The sequence below is a fragment of the Lytechinus pictus genome, chromosome 16 (assembly GCF_037042905.1).
Source record: "Lytechinus pictus isolate F3 Inbred chromosome 16, Lp3.0, whole genome shotgun sequence".
Classification (NCBI taxonomy): Eukaryota; Metazoa; Echinodermata; class Echinoidea; order Temnopleuroida; family Toxopneustidae; genus Lytechinus; species Lytechinus pictus.
This window is the reverse complement of record NC_087260.1, coordinates 12,178,895-12,206,635: the sequence shown is the minus strand read 5'-3', so window position 1 is coordinate 12,206,635 and position 27,741 is coordinate 12,178,895. Positions and strand designations below refer to the sequence as shown.

Sequence of the window (27,741 nt, the reverse complement as noted above, 5' to 3'; positions counted from 1 at the left end):
CTCGATCGGCAACACCGCCAGATATTCTGAAAGGTGTGTAAAAAAGTGGAAAACTGTAACCAAAATGACCTTCATTTTGTAATAAAACATTTTTTAATGTTTGTTTTGTTTCTTTTTTTTTCAAATTTCTCGTGTCCTATTTGACCTTCATTCTGTAGTGAAACCTTTTTTATTAATTTACATCAGCACCCCCAGTAAAATATCGTTCCAATGGCCCTGGTGAACATCGCCATATAGTAGACAAGGTTTCAATCAGGTATTAATTCATTTTTCTAAAATAAAAACACATGAACAGTCTAAGGGGGGGGGGGGTGTCGCAAGGAAATATTTGCAATCAATTGTAACGGTAGCAAATCAGATTACACTGCTTGTTTCGAGAGGCAGTTCGCAATTAATTTCAAGTAAACTTGCAACTGATCGCAAGTTTCTTGCAGCGCCCCAAACAAGGAAACAGAGGGAAAACACAAAATAATGAATGCAAAGTATTTGCTTACATTTTATTGGTATTTAATACAGACTTATTGCACAGTGCAGTAGCGGCCCTAAAGTTTGATAATTAGTTCACATTCTCGTATTTAGAGCAGAAATAATTAAAATGTCTCTCTTTTTTGTTAAATAACAATAATTATACAATAATCCTCTCAAAACCTATAGTTGATGACTTTCTATCCAATCTCAATGTTCTTTAGGCGAATGAAGTAAGTCTGTCTTTTTGTTTTACAGTCTATGGTATAAAAGAAACATATCCTGAAATTATAATATCCTCTATCTTCACTTCATTCTGTGGTTTGATTCGAAGCGTACTTTGGCCATTTTATATGTCATTATTTTTGTTGGCTTAATATTGTAGTTGGGTTTACCAGTAACCCTTTGCCATAATGAAAAATTAAATTAAATCAAAGATTAATCGATGACCCAAAGAGTGTACAAGAATCTCAAATATTTATTTACATGATTATAGTAAACTTAGATTAGTTCAATATTACGCTTTAAGATCTTTTGTGCAAGGTGTAATATCGAGTCTATACTTAATCTAAAGTAAGTTTTATCTACATCACGATTCATATTTACTGTGAAAATAAACCACATCATACCATTTTGACTACCATTAATATCTTTTTGATTGATTTATCTCTACATGTTGTGCGGCAAAAAAACAAAACTAGAATTTTCACAATTGGGTCTGTTCACTAAAATGCCAAATTGTTAGCATTACCAATCATTTAACATCATTCTTGAAATAACTGTTCGTCGCTCTTTCATATCCTAAGGTGTTTACGCTTCCACGATGCACGTTGGATTCAAGAACATAGAAAATCTATTGTCGAACGCCCTTCATGAGAATGAACAACCAAGAAGTCTTTGTCGAAAATTGATGAATCCACACAGAAGTTCATTCCTTGATTCTGGACAAACGGCATAGTTGCAATTTTTCGTCAGCTCAGAAACGAAACTGCTGTTCCGGTTCACCGATTTTCGACAAAGACCTCCCAGCTGTTCTTTGTCATTTGAAGGGCATTTTTAATATATTCACTGTGTTCTCGAATCCACCCGCTTGCAATTGCGAAATCACCGTGATTTACATGATCAGAGAGATCAGACTGGACTAGCTGACAACGGGGAGCTATCAAAATACTCATTCAAAACCCATTATTTTCTTAAATAATTATTTCCTTTGTTAAATATTCTCTCGGGTTTTATGTAAAAACCCTTGGTCATAATAAGTATATGCTTAATGGATCATACTGAAAATAAACCAAACTATCGTTCCAGAATGCCTTTTTTTCAATTTTATGTTTCAATACATTGTCATGAAATGTTAAGGTGACCCTGATGCATTATCGATTCCATAGAAATACATGTACAGTGCAAAATAGATGACTAGATTAAAATAAATCATGTCTTCCTAAATATTTATTTAAATTGAAATTTTAACACAATGGAATAAATTTGCAGCACTTCTACTTAGAAATTTGTTGTTTCTTTCTTTCATTTTCAGTTGATTACATATTCACTTAGTTACAATTATTTTTTTCTAATTTCTACATTGATTTGTTTGAGGCAAAGTTAAATAAAATCTTACACACATGTTACAAATGAAATTTGAATCTTCACCAAGTTGCAGCGACTGAATATAGGAAAGAATCTCTTCAAAATTACGATATTTTTTTTCATATACATAATCGTATTCAATTTCACTTTGATGTATTTACCCGCGCAATCATATTGAGGACGATGTCGGTGTTTTCGTCATTGCTCAAGTTGGTCACCTGATCATCATCACGTGATTCAAGAAAGGTCAAAGGTGAGTCGAGCACAATAAAGGCGTGTACGATTCTTCCACCACTATCCTAAGGAAAGGGGTAAAAACGATATTTTCTTTTATCAAATTTATACTTGGTTAACAAGAATGAAATATATATACTTTTTTCTTTGTAATAGAATACGAGTGAATAACTTTCATTATTACTACTAATCTTTTTGTCGAGTCTATATACCGGGACCAAGAGGTGAAGCTGTTGTAATTCTGGTGTACAAAAATAAAAAAAAACATTGATGTGTTCTGCGAATTATCTTCACAAAATAAACATGAATCCCCCGTTAAATGAGTTACTTTATCTTTAGCATTGATTGACGGAAAAAAAGAGAAAAAGGGTGCATAGCACGACCAGATTTATAACGATTTATTAATGTAAAAATCAATGTAAGTTTGAATAATTCTAAACATTTCATTTCTAAAAATGTGCAGATTTTGTGCACATCAATGAAATTTTTCAAAATGCATAAATTGGTATATTCCTAGTATTTATTTATCTTAAAATTACCCTTGGGGATTTTCAGCCAGTTCCCGACAGGCCCTATTCATTTGATTTGAAAATGATTTTTTTTTATTAAAAAAGCTCATAGCAGCCAAAAGATGAATTGGGTGGAATTTTCATTTCGAAATGAAAATACAACAAATATTAGTAATCGAGTGATAATACTTCACTGTAACATGTACAGAAATTAATAAATTGGGGGAAAATGAATAAGAAATAATTAAAATATAACTGACTGTTTGGACTGCAATTCGGTTCATGTTGAGTGTGACGTCATTCCACAGCCCCGATTCCTTCAATCTTTCCACTGCTTTTGTGACGTCACGTTGAATCGCATTGGCTTCTAAGCGTCCGAGAGGGCGTCTGTTAAGTTTCATCCATTCCCCAAGCCGTTCTGGTGAAGGGTCGGGCAAGGACGTGAATGCAGATATGATTGAGGTGTCGTCAAAGATACTACCTTCTGTAAAAGAGCGATGAACCATTGAATATAGTATTAAGTGTGAGAGCAAATCCTGGATGAGAACTGGCTGAACAGTCGCACCAAAGAAACCGAATCTAAACCGAAAGATTATGCCAATCGAAATAACGTAACAGCTTTGGTCGGTTAGGAGTCAAGTTCGTTCTTGTGACGTAGGCCTACTTTAGCATAAGGCTAAAGGAAGAATAGTGAGTTTTCGCAATTTCGACGGAGACGGATTCTACAACACAGAAAATCTATTGAAAATGCCTGTCAAAACACAATGAACAGCTGAGAGGTCTTTGTCAAGTTTCGGGGCTGACGAGAAATTGCAACTTTGTCATTTGTCCAGAATCTCGGACGAAACTGCTGTTTTGATGCACTGATTTCGACAAAAACAGCTTTGTCATGAGAGGCTTTTTGACAATAGATTTTCTATTGCGTCGTGGGTCCGAAAACTCCCCAATGGTAAGAAGTGAACGTCTGTAGAGAGAAAGAGAAAGAGAGAGGGGAAGAGAGAAAGACAGAGAGGGAGTGGGGGGGGGGGTCGTACTTACCCATGGTCTTGTCTTCATATTTCATACTTCGACTAGCCGCGGACTTACGTCTCCTTTGGCGTATTGATGCGAGGGTGTAGAGGTATGGATTGAGGGATGAATTGACTGGGAGCACGAACACTGCTGTCCATGCATATACCTGTAAAGAAGATACACCAATTAGTTTAAAAGAGTGTAATCTTTAATAACACTTTCGCATATACCTGAATATATATATATATATATATATATATATATATATATATATATATATATATATATATATATACACCAAATGGATAAAAGACTGTCATATTGAATAAATCTCCCACGTATACCTGAAAAGTATGCATACTCCAATCATCTAAAAGACTGACATACTCAATAACAATCTTATGCCTGTCAAGTAAATATACACCAATCAGTTCAAAGACTGTAACACTGAATAACACTATTGCATTATATACCTGAAAAGTCTATATACACCAATCAGTTAAACGATTGTCATATTGAATAATACTCTTGCATATACATGTAAAGTAAATATACCCTAATCAGTTAAAACACTGTCATACTGAATAACACTCTTGCATACACCCCTTGTCAATAGCTAGGTCTACCTATTTTTTATGTATTGATGATAACGTTCATTTCCGTTATGTTATTTGCCTCTGATGATCTGATCAGGGTTCCGTTTAAAAATACTTATTGTAATAAGAAATGCACAATTTCTATAACAAATTTATAATCAGCCAATCAGATTGAAGGATTTCAGTAGCTTTTAACTGTTATTGCAAATATTCAATAACTAGTTTTGTAAAACAGGGCCCAGAACTAAGGTCTACTCACCTGAGCAGAAATGGTCAAAGTTCCACTCGCGGACATCAAGCCCATGATGATGATCGGTAACCAACAGACCAGATCTGTACCAACAACCAGCGCCATCTTAGATGCCAACTTTAGGTTTTCAGCCAATCGCATATCCTCCTTTGACGTGTTCTTCATCCCGGCTATACGCTGCTTCGACAGCTGGAATGTGCAATAGATGGCTATGTAACTTATGAGAGTCACCAGGAACGCGGCAAAGTTGAGACCGATGAACAAGGAGATGGAGTAATGCCATCCTGCAGGACGATCCACAGTCAACGGCAAAGCCAGACAGACGCCGGATTGACCATAGAACTGACCCTCGACGAAAGACGGGATAAGAGTTGGGAGGATACCGAGAAAGGCTGCAGTTACCCAGAAAACCAGTCCGACAACCCGGGTACCGCGGACCGAAAGGTGGAATTCGGGTTTGAAAGGCAGCACCACGTGAAAACACCTATCCACGCTGATGACCATGATCAGAAACACCGAAGCCTCGCTGGAAACAACGGAAGTGATTCCAGCAAGCTTGCAGAGGACACTACTCTGCCAGTCATCAGCATGGGCAGCATACTCGCCATGGTAGTAGACATCGGCTGACGCTATGGTAATCATGTACAGACCCATCAAGAAGTCCGAGACGGCTAGGTTCGTGATCAGACTGGATTGAACTGTCGTATATCGCCCCCATCCGGAATCGACCAGTCTGTAGCCAATGACGACGATGTTGCCAATGAAAGCACTGGTTCCGAGAATCCAGATGAAGATTCGAAGGATGTTGTTCGCCATGAGATCTTCGCAAGATGAAAACTGGTCACGTGGTGCATTGCAGTTGGGGGAATCCCCTAATCCAGCCAGGCAGCACAGAAGATATTTGTCAGCATACCTGCGTAAGTTACAAAAATATCCATTGCATTTTTCAACTTCATATTAACAATATTCATCTTTTCTCTGGATTTTTGTTTGAAAGTCGAAAGTCAAGGAGCAACACAATGCATGCATAAGATTTAAACCTAAATAATGCGATCAAACTGACAAATGTTTATATTGTTTGAGCCTCATAAAATATATTTAAACATCTTTCACCCCTGATATTTCTAGTTGTTCCATTTCAGCCTCCCATTAAAGCATATTTCCCTGTCAAAGTAATAGTACGTCAAATTCCACTTGGCTTCCCGTCTTTTTTTTCTGCATAGGCTAGAAAATATTTGGCGTGATCACAAAGGAGACTACCAATGGAACTTTGGGATGAGTTTCCATCCAAACTAGGACAGAAAGAATATCTAACAATTTAACCCCAATTCGCATATTTTTTCTTAAACTGAATAGATCATCATCTACCTGCTGCATTCCTACTTTCAATACATTTTATTCCATTTTGTATTAATAATGTATCATATATGCATGCATCGCCTTATGATTTTAAACTAGTTCATGTTAAAGTGTTTAGACTTACAGCGTTTCTATGTTGTGTAAGCCAGAGAACGCACTCAAACTGGCGTCATCTGCTTCAAATATTAACGTGCTTCGAATATCCCTGAAAAGGAGAAAATCAACAAATTCAAAAATTTATTCATGAGGTTATGAGCCTAAAAAACCATTAATATTTTAATTTTATTTATATAGCGCATTTTGCCAGATGCACAAAACCAATTTTGTAGGAACTTCGCAGTTTTCATATATCGCACAGAATTACATTTTTGTAATGTGCATTCATCTTTAACGTGTTCGCATACTTCCAAGCGTACAGACATTTCCTGCTTTGTGGTAATTTACATGTACGCGCATTCCAAAGCTTTCACGCCTTGTCGATTTTCTGAACAACCAATCAAGGTTTTGTTTACAAGCTACTGACGAATGGCAGCTTTGGTTTGTGGTTAGCAAACTTTTGTTTAACCAATCATTTTATTACAAGGCGTTGCTTGATCTATAGAACATTTACACTAGAAAATTTTTCAGCCTCATGTCTTCTCGTGATCTCGAGGAGTCAACTTCGTAGTCGCACATAGGAGAAAGTCGCCCAACCTCGTGGTTATACTTGAACCACCTTTGGATTTACTCGGATTTTTTTTTAATATATATTTGGATTTACACCTTTACGTTTCTACTTTGGATTTAACGTCTGGGGGCTTCCCTGTGGACCACTTTATTTGTTTACTGTATACCATAGATAATCTTCATTTTGTTCTTTTTCGCGGACGAAATGACGATACAAGTTTTATCTTATTGATGTGATTTGTGCAATAACTTTGGACTTCACATTCGCAGTGATAACCGGCATCATCCGCGGTTCAACTAGAGCTCTTGTCGCGATCCGTCGCACCCTCACCGATCCCTTCGCTCGGTTAATAATACGGAGGATATTTGCTCCGAACTTTCAACGAGCCTTTTCTGAATTTGTAAAAACAAGTTCTTATTTTGGATCATATCCGGAACTGGTGTTGGTGAGTAGATCTAGAAATATTAATTTCTTATCTTGTAACATACAATTCGGTAAATATTGATACCCCGTTTTAGCTCGAGCTGCCAATAATATCACAGCGCTCAGTGCATTCAAGAAAACCTGTGAGAAACCCACTCACCTAACGTTGGTCGAGTACAACACAGTTTGAATACATTTGTTGTCGAAGGAAAACACGCCATGCGTCGTTTAAGTTTAAATAGATTTTCCCTATACCTCTAGCAAAGAAGTAGGTTATACTTGTGGCAACTTTCCATTATTATTTCATATTTTTTATCAGGTTCGTGAATATTCAAATATATAAATATTCACATAATTTCTGAATACCCCCTAAAAAACACATGCACATGCCCTTCTTAAATGTGTTATTTGATTCGCAAATTGAAACATAAATTACTTTTTAAACAATTTTCATGCCGATAGCAAAAACGAAAATCAGTTATATTAATCTTGAAAGTTAAGGACACAGTCTCCGAGGGAAGAGAAGGCCTAATAATAATTTTTAAAAAATAGGACAAATACCCGACCTTTCCTTGCAGTTGAACTTTACCAAACATTTCTTGTACATAAATAATTTTTTCTACCTGTAAACATGAAGAACAAATAAATTTATAAATTAAGATTTTAAAGTAGGCATTTGCTATGGTTCCCACGCACACACGTGCGTACACACACACACACAAATTCAAAATCAATACAGTGACACCTCATCTCTTAAAAAAACTGGAATATTGACACCCACCCCTCCCTTCCACACATACACGCATACAACGCACACACACACCACACACATAGGCACCCACACCTTCTCACTCTCTGACACACAAACACACATACACGCACAAATGGTCAACACTTGAATTACAATCCAAATCATATGACAAAGATCCTTTCCTTATAAAGCTTAAAGAACCAGCCTCATGTCCCACCAACATACACACACCCACACATACCCTCGCACACACTCTCCCACGTACATTCAAGTCACTATAACATATTTAGGCAACCCTTCCTTACTTCTACATTGTGTGATAAAAAAATGCTTACAACTCTAGAAGGGTTGAAAGATTATCAAAGGTTCCCATTTCAATCATCTGCAAAGGGTTGTTAGAAAGATTCCTGGAAAAAAAAAAGAAATAAATGGAGAATTTAATGAAAATCTGTTATTAAAAAAATAATTTGATGTATAATTTTTACAATAATTTATTTAAGGTGTCTTTAATTTATGGAAACTAATACAGAGCTAGCCGTCGTATTCGTTCTTCTGTGATGATTACTTGTCTAAAGTCCTGTTAACGCGTGATCCAAAAAAGGAATTACCACCTTTTTGGAAATAAGAGTTAAATATCAAAATGAGACTTGCCCGGATAAAGATGGCATATATTTCCATTACGAAAATTTGTTGCAATGTTTTCCTTGCTGTTTGAGTCATGGGATAGTATTATGGATCACAGTTTAACAGTGACATCATTTGGATTTTACGCAGTATTAAGTATATAGCTGGAAATCTTAGGTTTATAAATTCGCATAATAAAGTAAAATAAAATCCAAAAATACATACACAATCACTAGCATGATTTGGCACACAATCAAGTATGATTTGAAGTAAGATTGAAGGAAACTTACAGAGTAACTAATCGTTGTAATCCTCCAAATACGCCGAGGTGTAACGCATGAATGTTATTAAAAGCAAGATCCCTGACAATAAATAAAAACAGAATCAAAGTAAATTAAAATTAAATGTTTTATTCCGGGGATATCGATAATAAATAATTTTGACTAACATTTGATGTTGGTATCATTAAATAAAGTACATGTATCATGATTGAAATTTGACTTGGTTACCTAAACAAATTATTATAGAAATTTTACTTGCATGGAATCTAGTACACCAAATTTATATCAGTAGCTTCGAATAAAATCCATTAAGTTGGATAGATATTTGGTTTGGTTGATTTCAAACGAAAAGGTTGGTTGTTGTAAGGTTTCTGAGTTGTTGGAATTATTATCATTCAGTAGCTAGTCATTAAGTAGTTTTAAGCTTCCACGATGAACGGCGGACTCGTGAACATAGAAAATGTATTGTCAAATTGCCTACATGCTGATAATTAACAACCAAGACGTTTTTGTCGGAAATCGGTAAATGAGAGCGGCATATTTGGACTTTTTTCTTCAGCAATAATACAAATCTGCTGTTTCAGTTCACCATTCACAAAGACCTCCCAGCTGTCAGTTGACGTGCATTTTAAATACATTTACTGTTTTCTTGCATCTTGGAAGCGAAAAATCCCTATTGTTTATTTTCACAAAATTCAAACGAATTCTGGTATCTCTGTTTGGAAAGTATATTTTCATAAACTTTTGGTTATACTGCATGCCTTTTCAAAAAGAAAGTCAGTCCTTTAATTTGTATGTGATTTACTTACTTTCATTACTTTATTTTATGTTTAATGGAAATGCAATAAGGAATTGAGAAAAAGTATAAACAAAGAGTGAACACTATGCAGCAAATCAATAATCATAAATATAAAGTAACTCCTTCAATCACTCTGTTGAGAGACAGAAACAAGTGAGATCCACTAGATTTTATTTGTTTTTAAACGAATATTCTCATTCATAATAATATACCAAGTATATTTCAGCGCCTTGAGCACATAATCAATGTGGATTTGGCGCTTTATAAATACTTTATATTATTATTATTATCATTCATACTAATGATTATAAAGCGCCAATATCAAGTGGCAAGATCTGACTTGTAACATGAATGCCCATATAGTAGCTGGCATACTTACAAATACAAGACGTTTGAACTTTCTGAAAATGATCCTTTTGCAATATCTGAAATTCTAGAATTTTTAAGAGATCTGTATAAGGACAATAGGAAAGGAAGAACTTTAGTAAAACATTGTGAAAAATAGATCTTGAAAAATGTAATTGGCATGAATGATTCTCTATATTCGCAGAAATTGACAAAGTATTTTAATCTGATTAATGATATTGCAAGCAAATACACCGGTCGCGTTGTGTTACAATTTGACGTTTAAATGTATTTTACAATTTAAAGGAAGAAGGAACTCCCTCGGGAGATGTAAACATTTTGGGAAGGCGAAGCGAGTTAGCGGTTGAGCAAAAAATCTGGCTTTCCACAAAAAAATTGTAAAAGATTCTGACGTAATGTTTGGATATTAATATTACAGTTCATCCCTTATCCTTTGCCCTTTCATTTCGTCTATTCCTGGTCGTGGAACTTTTGTGGGTCCAGTTCCCTCAGTCCCCAGCCCCCATTTATACGCAAGTAGTAGTACTATTAGATAAAGTAGGAGTATGATCCCCAGTTGCATTCCGTATTGATATTAGTTAGTACTGTTGATACTTACAGTTCTATTAAGAACGGTAACAAAGATGGTACGATTGTAGTGCGTTCATCAGTCGTATTCACTTCCGAGGCAACCATTGTATCTCCACTTACACATGCGATTTCATTTTCACAACCAAGCGACCTAAATGAGTTCGAAATTATGTCAATTAAAGAAAGGTGAATCAACAAGAACTTATGTAAAAGGGTTGCATTATATGTCTAAAATGGCAAGCACAGCGGAAGAATAATAGGTTTAGATAAAATGACTGTTTATTGATAAAAATATAATTATTTTAGTGGTCACATTTTGATTCGTAAGAACCCTTTTCAAAAAGATGAAATACAGGAGTTTTGTTCAAAAGGGATATCAAAATTATCCTATATAAAAGTTATAAATGTTTTGTTAGTAACTGGTAGGGACTTGCAGGTGCTACCTAATTAATTGTAAATAAAACAACGTGTGTGTAGACATTTCAAAAGATATTTTACCCAGCTGACCCTATTGACTAGTCATTTTTGACTGATTTGTTTTTTAGAGTGTACTTTCTATACCCAAGTAAAACAGTCACACACGGCGAGACAAACCTCTCACCGACCAAAGCCTTAATGTCATTTCCAATGTTGTAACATTGGTCGATTTGAACTTGGTTTTATTGGTATGACTGTAGCATTGTTGTAAAATATTAGAATAATAGCCAATTAACGTAGAGGGCAGCGACACCCTCTACGTTCGTTGATAATAGCTCTTTACAGTTTTCGGAGGTTCCTCGGAAGGGATGTAAATTGTAATGATCCGACGTGACAGGTAAAGGAAAGACCGGTACATGAGCATCCTTCGAGGCATCCATCTATGTGATACAGAAAAACAGGTAAAGAATTCTTTGTTCAAAATCAATAACTTAAATACACGAAATGGGGAAAAACATTACTTCTCCTTCTTCTACTACTACTAGTTCTACTTCTACTACTACTTCTTCTTTTTCAATTACCACTACATCGACCATTATTTCTACTACTACTACTACTACTACTTCTACTATTACTACTAATACTACTTAGTACTACTACTACTACTTCTACTACTTCTTCTTCTCCTTCTTCTTCTTCTTCTCCTTCTTCTTCTACTTCTACCACTTTACTGCTACAATACTGACATTCTTTCATTTTAATACTTCTGCACTAATACCACTTCCTCTTCTTAAGCCACTATTAATTTTTCTTATGATAGTGATATAAATACCAATAGTGGATGGATGATATTAAATGATAATAATAATTACGATTATTATGCCTATTAGTATATGAAGCGAATTTTAAGCGAATCCTCTCCTTTATAGTTGCACTGCAATGATCTCATTTTGTCATTAAGGTAAAACTTGAACCTAAACACCACATACTCTACAGAAATTTTGGTATGTACTTATGTGAGATAAATTCAAATATAGGAATGAAAAATGAAATATTTTATCTATTTACCACATAATATTTCATCATCATGACCAGGACAGTGTATTACGTCATCACAGACATGATTAGGACTGATACATACTGTGCTACCATGGCAACGGTAAGAACCAGGTGGACATTCATAAGTATCTAATGCGAAATAAGACAATATCAAAAACTAAGCATATTAAAATTCTTAGGAGGAAGGAGCATTGGTGCATCCATGTAGGAAGAAAAGGAATGAATAAGTAATTTTCTGCTCCCCCTCCCGTCAAGGGATGGAGTGTGATTGCAGTGATCATCTACGCCCACCCTCTTCCCCTGAAAAAAAAAACCCGACAGGAAAGTCACAAATTTTGTGAAGGGGGGGGGGGGTTATAATAGAAAAAAAGTTGACATATTTTACTCTTTCGAGGACTCTGCCCTTAGAAATTCTGGTTCCATTTGAAATAACCCGATGAAAAAAATAGTTATGGTAGGCTTAACCAAAATAAGGCGATTAAACCATATTGCTATTTCCTTCCTTGGCGATCTGGATGGCAGTCTTTACATCGCTGGAAAAAAATCTTAGATGACATGAATAGTAATGATAATTATAAAGATGATGGTGAATAATATCGACAATAGTAGTAATAGTAATAACAATAATGATAATAATGATGATAATAATAATAATAATGATAATTATAATAATAACAGTAATAATATATCATTATTGTTATCATTATTATAACAAAATAAATTTTATGAAATCAAGCACAATAATAATAATAATGGTAATAATGATAAAAGTAATGATGATAATGATAGACATTTACAACGGCAACAATAATGTAAAAGGTCATACCACAATCTTGTTCATCAGACCCTGTTGGGCAATCCAACTTCCCATCACATCGGTATCTTAGAGGAATACAGTAAGAGTCTGGACACTTCATTGTCCAAGATGGACAAGTGTGATTCCCTAGGATATAACGAACATACATAAAAAAGATTTCTTACGATCATGACGATAGGACTGATTCAATTAATATGAATAGGTTTACCCGTTACGACATTTTGTTAGGGCGAAATGATTATTTGCTAAGGGGAATTCGAACAATAGGCTGAGATGTTAGAAAGCATTCTCCCTAACGTTACTTGCATTATCTTTAATGGAACAAATTCGCGTGCTCTCAAACACATGTTGCCTTATTTAGTTATTTATTACTTTGAAGCTACGGATTCGCAGCTTTGTTTTATTGCTAGAGTAGCGATAAAACGAGTATAGAAAAGGAGCAAAAATAAATGATAATTGAGACAATCTTAAAATTAAAGAATCCACGAAAAAGCGATGAACATGTATGTATTCATCATTCATTTATTATTAAACTAATGTTAACATTAAGTTAAATATGGAAAACGGACAGTTTCCGGAAAAGCTGCTAGGAACTCACAAAATACTGACCAAAAAAAATCTCAAATTTCGCATTTAGTCTCTCCCCGCCACCCCCCCCCCTGAAAAATCGAATTTCTTACCACATTCTTTCAAATTTGTGACGTCACGGCAGCTATTGAGGAAACCAACTTCATCGAGTTCATACATACAGATGGAGGCCAGTGGTGCGCATGCGCCATTATCACAAGTAAGTTCAGTCTCAGAGTCACAAGCAAAATCACTATTGAGGTAACCTTCATTTAATAAAAAGAATAAGGGGGAAAGTATACAGAATATTCAGCGACATATTTAACCTAAAATGCGTGCAAAAGCTTCGAAACCTGTTCATAAACATGTATAAGTTGATCACACGTTGCCATGATGTATTGCTCAATGATCTCTTTATCTCTATCTTACTCTCTCTCTGTGTGACTCAGTTAATGTAATCCTAGAGATTTCAAACCAAATCCTGCGGCTTATAATCCTTATGGAATATTACTATCATCGCGATGAAAATACAAGTTTCTTATGACAAAATGAGCTCAATGAACACTATTTGGAATCATTTACAAAAACACAATAACAAATATATATATAGATATATATATATATTGAAATCATAGCTAACCTTGCAGAAAGATAGAATTTACAATTTTGTTTTATTTCGGGAAATCTGTTGGAAAGTAATTTTGCAGGAAATTGATTCAAAGTTGCCTTCATAAACATATTCGAATAATTAGCCAAAATCTGATCTGCGCCATCTTACCACATCGATCTTCATCCTCTATTGTTTTGCCGATGCAATCGACCATTCCATCACATCTAACTTTGCTTGGAAACAAAGACCCATCAAAACATTGGAATGCTGATAATGATAGCTCCAGAACTATGGCAAAAAATTATAATAATCACAAATTGGTCAAGAATCACAAACTGGTCAAGTTCTGAAAGGAACAATGAACAAAATTGTTTAAAAACGACAAGAAAAAAATCCTTATAAGTTAGCTGTTTGGTAAGTACATGGAAATACAAATAGCTACGAGGAGCATTAAAATACACAGAAACAGCGAATTACACACGCACGCACACACACACTCACACACACATAGAAGAAAATCCATGGAATAAACACTAAACGAAATATTTCATATCGATCGCCTTCGATGCTTACTTTTGTTTGAAAAACACGAGTATTCCCCCTCTTAATAACAGATAATGGCGCTCCTTGCTTTTCATAGTTAAAGTCAAGTTTACTTTCTGGATAGGACAAGGAAATCGAACCGGGTGGGTGTTTCATAAAGCCGTTCGTCAGTTAAGAACGACTTTAAGAACGACTGGTGATCCTTTCTTGTGGGAAATGGTATATTGAATTGGCGATGGTTTAGCGCGTTAGAAGGGTTCGTCAGTCGTTCTTTAAAGTCGCTCTTAACTTACGAACAGCTTCATGAAACGACCCCCTGTTAGGCTACTTAAAAATGTTTCTCAAAGTTACTTACCACATTCAACCTCATCCGAAGAGTCGTAGCAATGAGGAATAAAATCACATCTCTGGAGAGAGTCTATGCATTGACCGCTGTCACATGTAAACTCCGACTCCGAACACCGCGGATACACTGGATAAGGTACGAATCAACATTAACCTATCGCGTTAGCAATGAAAGAATTCCTTTATCCAGTTTTATTTAGCTTTTATTTCAGTGCTCCGTTACATGAAGGTTGCCAATGTGGTACACTCTTAGAAAAAAGGGTGTGAATTTGAACGTTTTTGTCGCGTATTTGGAACCCTCGAGCAAACGGGTTGCCAAAAAGGTTCTTAATGTGCTCAAGAAACTTATATGGTCTTATAAAGAACATGAAAACGGTCAAAAGTGGCTGTTTAAAGTCATTGAGATCATTTTAGGGCAGCCAGCGCTTCTCAACCTTTTTTTTTTCAATCGAGGGCCACTTTGACTCTCAGATTTTTGTCGAGGCCCACCTACCAAAATTTAAAGAAAACGTCCATTTTGTTGAAAAAATGTTTCGTGAAATTTGAACACAAAATGTGAAGCACATTCGAAACAAACAGATTGAGAACTAATCTGCATTCGCAAATGACCGGTAAATGGGCGACAATTAACTACATACACAATATGCATACACCTGAGGTTCTCATCAAAGTTTAATTGCTTGACCCACGTAGACTGATCGAGCATAACATGTTCGGACAATAATTCTGTGAAATATACTATAGTTTTCCCCTATTTTTTCTCCTTCTGGAGGTTCTTGCGACCCACCTGATACAGCTTCGCGGTCCATTGGTTGAGATGCGCTGTTTTAGGGAACATGTGAAGCTTTCCAATACGAGACAAGAGTGCAGAACCCTCTAAGAACCCTCTTTTATAAGATTGGACGGTAAAGTTACCATAAAAATAGGGAGTTTTTGCAACTGCAACGGATTTAAGAACATATTGATGATGCGCGTCAAATGACAAAGACAGCTGGGAGGCCTTCATCGAACAGGAACAGCAGCTTTGTCCTAAGTTTCGTAGCTGACGAAACATTGCAGATATTATCATTAGTCCAGAGTCTAGGACGAAACTGCTGTATTAATTTACCAATGTTCGACAAAGACCTCTTGGTTGTGCTTTGTCATGAAGGCAATTTGATAATACATTTTCTATGTTCTTGAATCCGTCGTTCGTCAAGGAAACAAAAGTTACCTTGCAACGTCTACACAACTGTGATATATGATTAAACATAAATCAAATAATATATATATCCGTTAGAAGTACAGTTTGCTATTACTTTAACAAACAGAAAGAAGTAACTTAAACAGAGAGAAGTGACAAGTTTTTAATGTCTTTATTATTCCGGGGGCTAGGGGGAGTTTATTCAGCTGATCGGGTACATAAAGTTTGATGGTCCCAACATGTGGGCATGATATCAGTGGTCAAGAAAATATGTTGCTGTCGGGTCATATACTGTACGGAAGGCCCAGAAGACCCCATTTTTGTCGGCCATCTTGGATTTTTCATGAAAATCAATCAACCTCCGTCACTAGTCACACTCACACTATTGATACCGACTACAATGCGCTCGCTGGCTTGCCTTTCAAAAGAGTACAATAGACTCAATGGCCCGTATTCCGAAGGCAGATTTAATTTAGACCATGGTCTAACTCTGTGCTAAAGTTATGGGAAGCCAAACGTGTACAAATTTGTATCAAGTTGTGTGTTTCTTATGTTTACTGTGCTCTTTCCTGATTCATCGATGGTGAAGACAATCATCTATTTATACTTCCTAGAAAATTATGAATGATTTGAGAGCCAAATGAGCTAAAATATGATACATGTATCTCTACTGTTAGTGATTTATGTAAAAATTGGCTGTCCATACTTAAACCACAACTTTAAACCTGAGTTTTAGTTAAACCCGACTTCAGAATACGGGCCAATCGGTCTTGCCTCGCCTTTGTTGGTGTGACTAGCACGCCCAAATGCATGTAATTAGCGTCGTGTTAGAAAAGTGTATATTATAGGTATAAGGGCAAAAGGCGTTTTTTACATATTAAAGCAACTTTTATGCTAATGAAACCTCTTGGAAAAGATAGAGGAGGCATTGCTCTGCATGTCGCAAGCAATTACATTCGGGCACCTTAAAACATAGTCCCGCAAGAGCCTGTCGAGGGTTCCCCACCCTTATCCGAGGCTTGACTACTAAAATATCTTGACTTTTGGAGCCCTCAATGTGGCAAAATGATGCTTCGGATAGGTAAAAAACAACATTTATTTTCTTGAAATCAATTAGAGACGGAAGGGTAAGCTTTTCTCTATCAGCTTCATTTAAAGAAGTGAGGGTACATTAAAGCCTACCCTCTCAGGGGGCTGCCCCAAGTCACCTAGCCCCTTTTTCGTATTTTGCCCATTTCTTGGAAAATTCAACATTTTGGAGCCACATTAATGAAAAAAGTGGTTCTACTATGTAGTGGAGCCACTTTTATTGTTTTAAACCACTTGGAGACAAAAGAGTAGACACTTTTTTATCTGCTACATATAAAGAATTGCTGGAAAATCGAAGCCACCTCCGTCAGTGGGTTGCCGAAGACACTATCCCCTTTTTCCGTATTTTGCAAATTTATGGAAAAAATCTGCAAATTTGGAGCCCCCACTGAGGCTAAAGGGTGTTTCTGCTAAAAAGCAAACCACTTTCATTGTCTTAAAACCACTTGGATGCAAATAAGTATTATTTTCTACATCTGTTACATTATAACGAAGTGCTGGCACATTGAAGCCTACCCCCTCAGGGGGCAGCTGAAGTCACCCAACCCCTATTTCATATTTTGCCCATTTCTAGGAAAATTCGCCATTTTGGAGCCCCATTGAGGCAAACATGACAAACGACGTTTCTGCTTTGCAGAAAAGTCACTTTCATTGCTTTGTAATTCCTGGGAGACGAAAAGGTAGGATTTTCTCTATCATGCAGCTTCATTTGAAGACGCGCTCGCACCCCAAAGCCTTCCCCCATCAAGGGCTCCTGAAATCACCCACCCATTTTCCGTATTTTACTTTTTTATTAGAAAATCTGGAAACTTTAAGCCCCCACTGAGGCTAAAGGGTGTTTCTGCTAAAATAGCAATTCATTTTCATTGTCTTCAAACCACATGGAGACGAAAGAGTTGCCTTTCCTTTATCAGTTACATATATAGAAGTGCTGGAACAGCAAAGCCTACACCCGTTAGGGGCTCCCGAAATCACCCACCTCTTTTCCGTATTTTACCTTTTTATTAGAAAATCTGCAAATTTTGAGCCCACATTGAGGCAAAAAGATGTTTCTCCTATATAGCGAACCGCTTTCATTGTCTTAAAACCACTTGGATACAAAAACTAGTATTGTCTCTATCTGCTATCATAATAATGAAGTGCTGGCACATCGAAGCCTACCCCCTCAGTCCCCCTGTTGAATTCCCTCCGCCCCCTTTCCGTATTTTGCCAATTTATGGAAAAATCTGCCAATTTGAAGCCACTGAAGAGGGTAGGCGTCGATGTGCCAGAACTTTTTTATATGTAGCTGATATATAAATATATATATATAAAGCCTTCTTTTTCATTTCCAGGTGGTTCAAAAAATAAAATGGCTTTACTATTATATCAGAAACGCCCTTTGCCTCAATGGTGACTCCAAATTACGAAATTTCTAATAATTAGACAAAATGGACAAACAGGATGGGGTGACTTTATTTACGGCAGCCCCTGAAGAGGGTAGGCGTCGATGTGCCAGCCCTTCTTTATTTAAAAAGCCTACTCTTTCATCCCCAAGCCCAGGGGAGTTAAAATAATAAAAGTGGTTTTACTTCATAGCAGAAATACCTTTTTTGCATCAATGGGGCTAAACAATGCGAATTTTCCAATAAAGAGGGAAAATAGGCAAAAAGGTGGGGTGACTTCAGCAGACCCTGAATTGCGTAGCTTCGATGCACCAGCACGTTTTGTGCATGTAGCTGATATAAGGAAGCCTATTATTTCATCTTTAAGTTGCTTCAAAAAAACTAAATTGGCTTCATTATATAGCAGGAATACTATTTTGCCTGAACGAGGGGGTCAAAAACTGCGAATTATTCAATAAACTGATAAAGTGGGAAAATAGGCGAAAAGGTGGGGGGATTCGGCAGCCTCTGACGGGGGTAGGCTTCTGTGTGCGAGCACGTCTTTAAATGAAGTTGATGGAGAAAATCCTACCTTTTTGTCTCCCATGAGTTACAAAACAATAAAAGTGACTTCCTGCAAAGCAGAAACGCAGTTTGTCTCAATGAGGCTCCAAATTGGCGAATTTTCCTAGAAATGGGCAATATACAAAATAGGGATTGGGTGACTTTAGCCGTGCCCTGACGGGGTAAGGCTTCGATGTGCCAGCACGTCGTTATAATGTAGCATATAGAGGAAAGGCAACTCTTTTGTCTCCATGTGGATTTAGGCAATGAAATGGATTGATGTATAGCAGAAACTCCTTTTTGCCTCAATTGGGGCTCCAAATTGACGGATTTTCCGATAAATTGTTAAAATGCGAAATTGGGGGTTGTGTGACTTCAGCCGCCCCCTGAGGGGGTAGGCTTCGATGTGCCAGCACTTCGTTGTATGAAGCAGATTAAAAAAATACCACTTTTTTTATCCAAGTGGTGTTAAGGCAATGAAAGTGGTTTGCTATATAGGAGAAACATCTTTTTGCCTCAATGTGGGCTCCAAATTCGCAGATTTTCTAATAAAGAGGTAATCTAAGAGAAAAGGGGTGGGTAATTTCAGGATCCCATGACATGGGTAGGCTTTGCTGTACCAGCACTTCTTTATATGTAACTGATAGAGGAAAGGCAACTCTTTTGTCTCCATGTGGTTTTAAGACAATGAAAATGGATTGCTTTTTAGCAGAAAAACCCTTTAGCCTCAGTGGGGGCTCCAAATTTGCAGATTTTTCCATAAATTTGCAAAATACGGAAAAAGGGGATGGTGTCTTCGGCAACCCACTGACGGGAGTGGCTTCGATTTTCCAGCAATTCTTTATATGTAGCAGATAGAGGAGTGTCTACTCTTTTGTCTCCAAGTGGTTTAAAACAATAAAAGTGGCTCCACTACATAGTAAAATCACCTTTTTCATTAATGTGGCTCCAAAATGTTGAATTTTCCAAGAAATGGGCAAAATACGAAAAAGGGGCTGGGTGACTTGGGGCAGCCCCCTGAGAGGGTAGGCTTTGATATGCATTCAGTTCTTTAATTTAGCTGATAGAGAAAAGCCTACTCTTCCGTCTCTAAGTGATTTCAAGAAAATAAATTTTGATTTTTACCTATCCGAAGCATCATTTTGCCATATTGAGGGCTCCAAAAGGCAAGATATTTTAATAGTCAAGCTTCGGATAAGCTTAGGGGTACTTTCGACAGGCTCTTGCGGGACTATGTGTTAAGGTGCCCGAATGTAATTGCTTGCGACATGCAGAGTAATGCCTCCTCTAACTTTTCCAAGAGGTTTCATTAACCTAAAAGTTGCTTTAATATGTAAAAAACGTCTTTTGCCCTCATACCCATATATGTAATATACTCTTTTCTATAAACGCGACGCTAATTACATGCATTTATGCGTGCTAGTCACACCAACAAAGGCGAGGCAAGACCGATTGAGTCTACTGTACTCTTTTGAAAGGCAAGCCAGCTAGCGCATTGTAGTCGGTATTACTAGTGTGAGTAGTAACGGAGGTTGCTCTTTTGGTGTCATTTTATCGCAAATTCGGGGAATACATCTGGGGGTATTTTCCCTATATCTAACCAAGTTAAGACATTAATACTGTCATGAAGCATACCAATGTTCTCGTTAATATATCCTCTTTCGTGTAGAATGCTGATATTTTTTCATTTATTGTTGATATTAATGACAAAACAGAAAGATATTAATGCATATGCAAATTTTTCCCTAAAAAATATTTATCAAAAAATATTAACCGGACTGTCCAGAAAACGACTGCAATCGATTTATACTATCTAAATCATTTTTAAATGCGCATTTATTTAATATTTTTCATTTGTTTGTGCGAAAATATAAAAATAATTGATTTTCATTAAAAATGCGAGAAGGCCGACAAAAATGGGGTCCTCTGGGCCTTCTGTACAGGATATGACCCGGCAGCAACATATTTTATTGACCACTGATATCATGCCAAGATGTTGGGACCATCAAACCTTATGTACCCGATCAGCTGAATAAACTCCCCCAGCCCCCGGACTATATGTTAATGGTAGAATGGTTAATGGTATCACAAAATGTTCACAATCAATTCTCACAACAATTATGATGACAATAAAAGTGACGATTTCAATTTTCATCTCATTTGACTGCAAAATTAGAAGTGTACTTACCGCAGTTAATTTCATCCGAATTATCATCACAATCAGAAATGGTGTCACAGACAAACGAAATCGATATACATAACTCATCGTGACATTCATATTGGTTTTCATCGCAACCTGGTTATAGACGAATGGAAGAAATATGCGAAATAATAACATTAATATTCAATTCTGAACAGTTGTCCAAGAACTTTATATTTCAGCCATTCGCTGTTACCGTCATCAATATCCTGATTTAATCTCGTATTTTTAGGTAGTGTGTAAAATATGACTTTTATCCGCCAAAAACGTTTTTAAAAACGAATAAATAATTGTAATTTTCGTGTTTTTTTATCACAACTAATGTGAAATAGATAAAAGAAAATGCTTAATATATTAGCTAATCTATTTTGAGTATCTATTATAATATATAGTTTTCATTGAATTTGCAAGAGGATCCGACCGCTTTTGATCATTTATTGTTGCTAGATTACAAGTTCACTCTCATCAAGAGAGCAATTTAAATCAAATCTATAAAAAAATATCTTACATAATTCATTTTCTTAATGTCTATATCTTTTTTGCTCACTCGCTAATGTTTTTACCCTCGATCAATTCTGCATTATTTCACTACTTTGTTTGTGCGGCATCAGCAAATACCTCGGACCACGTAACTGAAACCATCAGAGGTTTCATTGTCCATCAGTTTTTCTGCAACCGTTTTAAGATCTTGATATTTTTTTAATCTGATTTAATAAAATGATTGAAATGACCAAACCACTCATACCTGCAAAGCAGTCATTTTCGTCGCTGAAGTCTTTGCAATCTTTGGCACCATCACATACAAAGACGTCACGTATGCATTCCCCTGAGCTACAATGGAATAGTCCGGGATCGCATTGTCCAATAAAATCTGAGTATCAGAAAGATGTAATGAACATTTTAAATATTTCTTGAGTGTTTTAGATACCGTAGGGTGGTAGAAAAATGTGGATATTTGGATCTAGAAATGTATCATGTAATTGCTTATGAAAATAAATGGGTATTATAAGACAGAGGGGAAAAAAGGAAACAAAAACCTCAATAACAATATCAACCGAGAAGTATAAGAAGATGTATATCACAAGGGATATCACATTCTCAGGATAAACTGAAGGGTTGATCGGGTGTCCTATAAAAAGTGAAATGGTAAATTTTACACCATTTTCTTCTACGATCAACGAAAATAATGACACGACTAAAACCATTGAATTTTGTGTTTTTATTGAAAAACCCGTCGTTTTCGAAATGTGCCACTTTTTAAGATGAATTCTGTCCAAATGGCGTTTGATAACTTTATCCAAAAGATGCTTTAACCAATAATGCAAAAATTCAACATTTCTAGTCAAATTTTATAAAAACGCACAATTCCTTTTTCCGATATGATAATGTACTAAACTCATATCTATTATAGACGATAATACAACGTAATTTAGATATTATTATGCTCGAAACATAAGTTTACCTGGCTTGTAGATATGAACTGTTGAATTCCACTGCGAACCTTTAGAAATATATACAAACAGAAATGGATGAATTGAATTGAGAAGCAAGTGTTGAGTATGGAGTATGAAGTTAGAAGTGGATTATTATTCAAAGAAAAAACATAGGAGCGATCATTCCTGCCCCCATGCAGCGCCACATGCGTTTTATGTATTCAATCTTTTATTTCCATGACTAAGTTTTTTTTTTAATTCAGATCGCCAATATTTATAAGCATACATGGAAATTCGATAAAACAAATAAAAATATGCCTACAGCTATGTGGGATCTTCCTGAAAAAAATAACTGTGTTTTTCTAATTCATATGACAAGTATCAATATCCCTTTGCGTGCGGGCCCGCAAAACCGGATACCTCTCCCTGCGGCGGAGCCGTTTTTGTACATTGCTGCTATTTGGATCTGTGGCGGTGTTTTCCTAATCTATTGCTAATTGCGCCAAACTGAAGTATTTTCAGGATTTTTAGTAAATGTAAAGATGAAAGATCAGACATTTTTCTTTCTAAAACTAAAGGTTTCGCTTCTCAAATCAACAGAATAGTTAAGATATTTACGAGGAAAATTTCGTGTTATTTTGTCAAATCTTCGCTTTTTCCCAAGTCAATAGGCACTGTGTACAAAAATGCGTAAGGGCAATCAGCACGCGCGGACAAGTCGGGTTCGATCGATACCGCTTTGTTGTCTGCTCTGGTGCTTTTTTTCATTGCCTATTGTCACGCTACTCATGAATGGTCTCTTTACCCCCTTGTATACAGATCATTTGCAAAGTATATAATTACGACGATAATCCGTTTTGGGTGAAATCACAGCATACCAAATACCTTTATTTTCCAGAATGAATAAAAAAGGGTGAATATTCCCTTGCAAGTACGATGATGATGCTGCGCAACGAAAGTCCGAAACTATGTTGTGATTTTTGGCTTCTGGGCTTCAAGACGATGGCCTCAATGTTTCACTAAAATCGCCTTTGGTTTCTTCTTTTCATGAATTATAGTTTGTAATAAAAAAATAATTTTGTTCCTGAAGATTGCATACCAGTCTTCGATTTGTTTTCCTGTTGCAATTTCAAAGAGCGAAGGGGGTAAATGTGACTCAAATAGTGGATCTGAAATCATACCTCCCAACGCTCTCCTCGTCTCGTTCTACGTTTCATTTTTCTATCTCCCTTTTCCCTCCAAAATAACCATGCTACCGATTACTGTTCGTCACAATGAGAGAAAGTAAATTATTTTTATCTATTGAAATTGTAGCATCTTAATTAAATTTATTTATACATCTTTTCAAACATTTGGGTGTTGATTCTCACCAGGGTAAGCGCCCCCCCCAAAAAAAATATATATAAGGTCAACCTGTCTTTTTTGTTTTGTTTATATGGATCCTTTTCTGCTACGCTGTTCGCCAGAAAAACAAAAGACCCAAAAAAAGAAGAAAGAAACTGGCGAAAAAAATTAATAACATTTTTAGGGGGAGGGGTAGGTGTAAGATTGAGAGGGGTTTGTCGGGACACGTCAAACAAACGTGTTTTTTTTAGGTGGATATACTAATCTTCCTTTAATTCAGGGCGTTGGCCATTTTTCCCCATGCTCTTTCATAAGGAATTTGTTTGAGCGTCCGCCATGACTTTTTTTTGTTTGGGGAGTGCCGAGACCAAGAACTGCATGGACGTTTTCATTTTCAAAAGAGCAGAGGATAAACGGTGTTCTAAATTCCTTTTTTTTCTGTTTGTTTCCTTTGAAATAGAAGACAAAAATAAGAGCAATATCGGATGAGAGAACGAGAGAAAGCGGGGGGGGGGTTCAAAAATTTACCAGGGGCCCGTTTTATATAAAATCTGTTTACAAATTTTCAATGACACTTGAAAGCTACTGAAATCCTTCTATTTGACTGGCGGATGGTAAATTTGTTTAAATTATTGCGCATTTGGCAATATAAAATGTACGTGTATAATGTATTTATAAAACGGTACCAATTAGGGATTTCCTCGTTTTCCCTTTCTCTGGTTTCTAACCTGTAACCGAATGTATTATCTACCGCTTTCATTCCCTTATATCTATCGTCTTTCTATATCCCGATTTGGATTACGAGGTATATACCCGCCCCCATCCCCCTCAATCCGTTCTGATTTTTTCTTCTCAGTACCTGTCGTTTTACATTACATCTAACGTCTCCCCTCCCCTCTCTCTCTTCATCGGAAACGGTTCCGAGAGAATGCCTCGTTTTTGCCAACTTGTATCGGAGATGGTTTGATTTGTGGGCCTCTCGTTTTATTGCATCGTGGTGATCATGTCGAAAATTTTGGGGGGTTTTCCCCCAGTTTCTCAAATAATGTCTCGAAAAACCTTTTAAAATTACTATTGTCACTGTCATTTCACAATAAATTCTATATCATCTTCCATTTTCTATATTGATAACATGGGTAGATATCTTTCGCAAAAGACAATATGATGATGATCATCATCATCATCGTATAAAAATGCACAACTAAACTATTTTTTGTGAACTTAGGGCTTAGGGTTATGGCAAGACAGAGGCCTCAATCTTTCACTAAAAGAAATTTTCTTTTTTAGATTTGTTCATAAATTATATGTCTCAGTCTCATTTAATTCGATTTTCCACGCAGCTATTATAATAATAAAATGATTTTGTTCCTGAAGTTTGCGCACCGGTATTCGATTTGTAATATCCTGAAATTATTTCAAAGTGTTAAACGAATAAAAGTGACTAAAATTGTAAGTCTGAAATCATACCTCCCAACTCTCTTCTTGTCACTTTCTACGTTTCTTTCTTTATCTTCCTATTCCCTCAAAAAGAGCCATGATAGCAATTACTAAAAGTAAGAGAAAGTAATTTTTCTTGAATAAATTATAGCATCCGTAGTCATAAGTGTTTTTTTTATTTGTTCTTTCGTTTTATTCGATTATCTCCTTCGTTTTGTTATATTGTCTTCTTGATTTCACAGCCGAAAACAAAGTAATAAATAAATCATTAAAAAAGCATTCACAATAGTTACAATTAATTTTTGTCACTATCGTTTTAATCGTTCAAAACCTAACCTACAGAGGTAGCGGAGTTGGTAGGAAGTTTCAGTCCTCACCCCTTTCAGCAAACATGTACAAAAAAATCCGAAGTCTATATAAATTTATGATTGTTTTTTTGGCCGGTCCACTCCCTCCCACATTCAGCTCAACCCCTCCATTATCAAAAACGCTCAGTGGCCCCTGATTTTTATTTTTAAAAATCAGATATTTTGGTTTTGATGCTAACCAGGGTAAGCGCCCAAAATGTTTGTTTGCAGTAACGGAAACAATTTGTTTTCCTCTATGAATCTTTTCTACCACGCTATTCGCCGGTAAAAAAAAAAAGAAGAAATAAATTGGCGAAAAAGTAGGAAAATCAATAAAATTTGGGTCGGTATCAACATTTTTTTTTTTTCGGGGGGGGGGGGGTGTAGGTCACACATGAATCAAAGTTTGTAGGATTGAGAGGGTTCTATCGGGTGACACGCCAGACAAACAAATTATCATCCTGTATCATTCTATTTCCTCCATTTCGCGCGAGGAAACTTTTAGTTCATTATTGGTATTATCATTTGAAGTGATTATGATTCCGGCAACTTTTCAAAGCAAAAGCTTTCATCTGGGAGAGAAAAGGAAATAAGATGAAGAGCTTCTAAAACCTAACCTATTATAAATTCATTCTGTAAAATGACATGAATTAACAAATTGTGATTTTTTTTTTGCCGCTTCACCCCCGTCCAACAGCTCAACCCCTGCACCATAAAAAAAACATTGCTGTCCCTGTATAACATCTTTTTCCAAATATTTTGGTTTAGATGCTAACCATGGTAAGCGCCCCAAATGCGATTTATTTATTTTTTGGTCGTAACGGGGAAAAAAGTGGCCAGGACGGTCTTTATTCTTATCTTTTCTACCGCGTCACTCGCAATTAAAAACAGAAAATCGGAGAGAGGAGACAAACAAGCAATATTAGAGTGTGGGTCAGAACATTTCCATCGGGGGGGGGGGGGGGGAAGGTCAAACAACAACAATGATAAAAAGTCATCAGTTTGGCAAGGGTCTGGGGACCGAGTTGCGACAAACAAACGTTGTGGGATTTTTTTTTTAAGTAATCTAACCAAAAAATAAAGTCATGTTGTTATTCGTTTAGGTAGATTTAGCAAAAGCGCACTTGTCTATTCCCCCTTTTATCTCTGTCTCTCATTCTCTCTCGTTCTTCGTGACATCTGAACATATTTTTTGTATAATTTCCCTAAATGATTCTTCGTTCATCCTTATATGCATCATCACCCAGGGGTAGCGCTTTTATGCAATATGAATCACTGATGTCATAAGCACCTGTGTTGTCGGTAAATGAGACAATTTTTTTTTTTAGATACGGTATGTTGGTCGAAAAAAAAAGGATTCATAAAAGCTTTTTGTATTGCTAAGTACGAAAAGCATTCAATGGGTCATCCTGCCGATAAACACTAATCTTCCTTTTGTTTGGGGCGTTGACCATCTGTATCCTGCTCTTTTCGGAAGGAATTTGTTTGAGTGGCCGCCCAGATATCATGAACTACATGGACGTTTCCCTTTTGAAAAGAGCAGAAGATGAATGGTGTGCTTAACTGCTTTCTTTTCTCTTTTTTTTTCAGAATAGTAGACAAAAATAATAAGAAGGGGGATGATGGGGAGGGGAAAAGTTCAAAAGTGCACCGAGATCAGCTCAAAGTACTAAGACATTACAAGCTTTTTGTTTTTCTGAAAATACAATCGATCGATGAAACCAAGGAGATATCATTCTATCTAGAGTGATATCTTCTTGATTAAACAAATAAGACGAAAATGGTGAATAAACGCGTAGCTTATTGCGTGACGATCTTGCAGAAAAGATGTTAGCGTATATCTATCAGAACAACGATATGAACCAAATCACGTGATCAGAACAAATCACGTGATCAGGCCTTGTGCGCGCGCGTACGTGCTCGTCACAAA

The 27,741-nt window shown here is 36.3% G+C and overlaps 1 protein-coding gene across 1 annotated transcript in view; it reads right to left on the bottom strand.

The window, feature by feature from the left end:
- Nucleotides 1-473: 473 nt before the first annotated feature.
- Nucleotides 474-27,741, bottom strand: part of LOC135157042 (uncharacterized) — a 47,472-nt gene continuing 20,204 nt past the window's right edge. Inside the window, exons 19-36 of the mRNA XM_064111447.1 lie at nt 22,713-22,751; nt 21,996-22,121; nt 21,239-21,346; nt 14,861-14,977; nt 14,131-14,250; nt 13,466-13,618; nt 12,795-12,911; nt 11,978-12,097; nt 11,253-11,349; nt 10,521-10,643; nt 9,936-10,007; nt 8,767-8,838; nt 8,188-8,259; nt 6,136-6,216; nt 4,662-5,565; nt 3,834-3,972; nt 3,056-3,279; nt 474-2,351 (exon numbers count right to left, since the gene is read on the bottom strand). Coding sequence (XP_063967517.1) covers nt 2,196-2,351; nt 3,056-3,279; nt 3,834-3,972; nt 4,662-5,565; nt 6,136-6,216; nt 8,188-8,259; nt 8,767-8,838; nt 9,936-10,007; nt 10,521-10,643; nt 11,253-11,349; nt 11,978-12,097; nt 12,795-12,911; nt 13,466-13,618; nt 14,131-14,250; nt 14,861-14,977; nt 21,239-21,346; nt 21,996-22,121; nt 22,713-22,751 — 2,840 coding nt within the window. The 3' untranslated portion in view covers nt 474-2,195. The remainder of the gene's footprint in view (nt 2,352-3,055; nt 3,280-3,833; nt 3,973-4,661; nt 5,566-6,135; nt 6,217-8,187; nt 8,260-8,766; nt 8,839-9,935; nt 10,008-10,520; nt 10,644-11,252; nt 11,350-11,977; nt 12,098-12,794; nt 12,912-13,465; nt 13,619-14,130; nt 14,251-14,860; nt 14,978-21,238; nt 21,347-21,995; nt 22,122-22,712; nt 22,752-27,741) is intronic.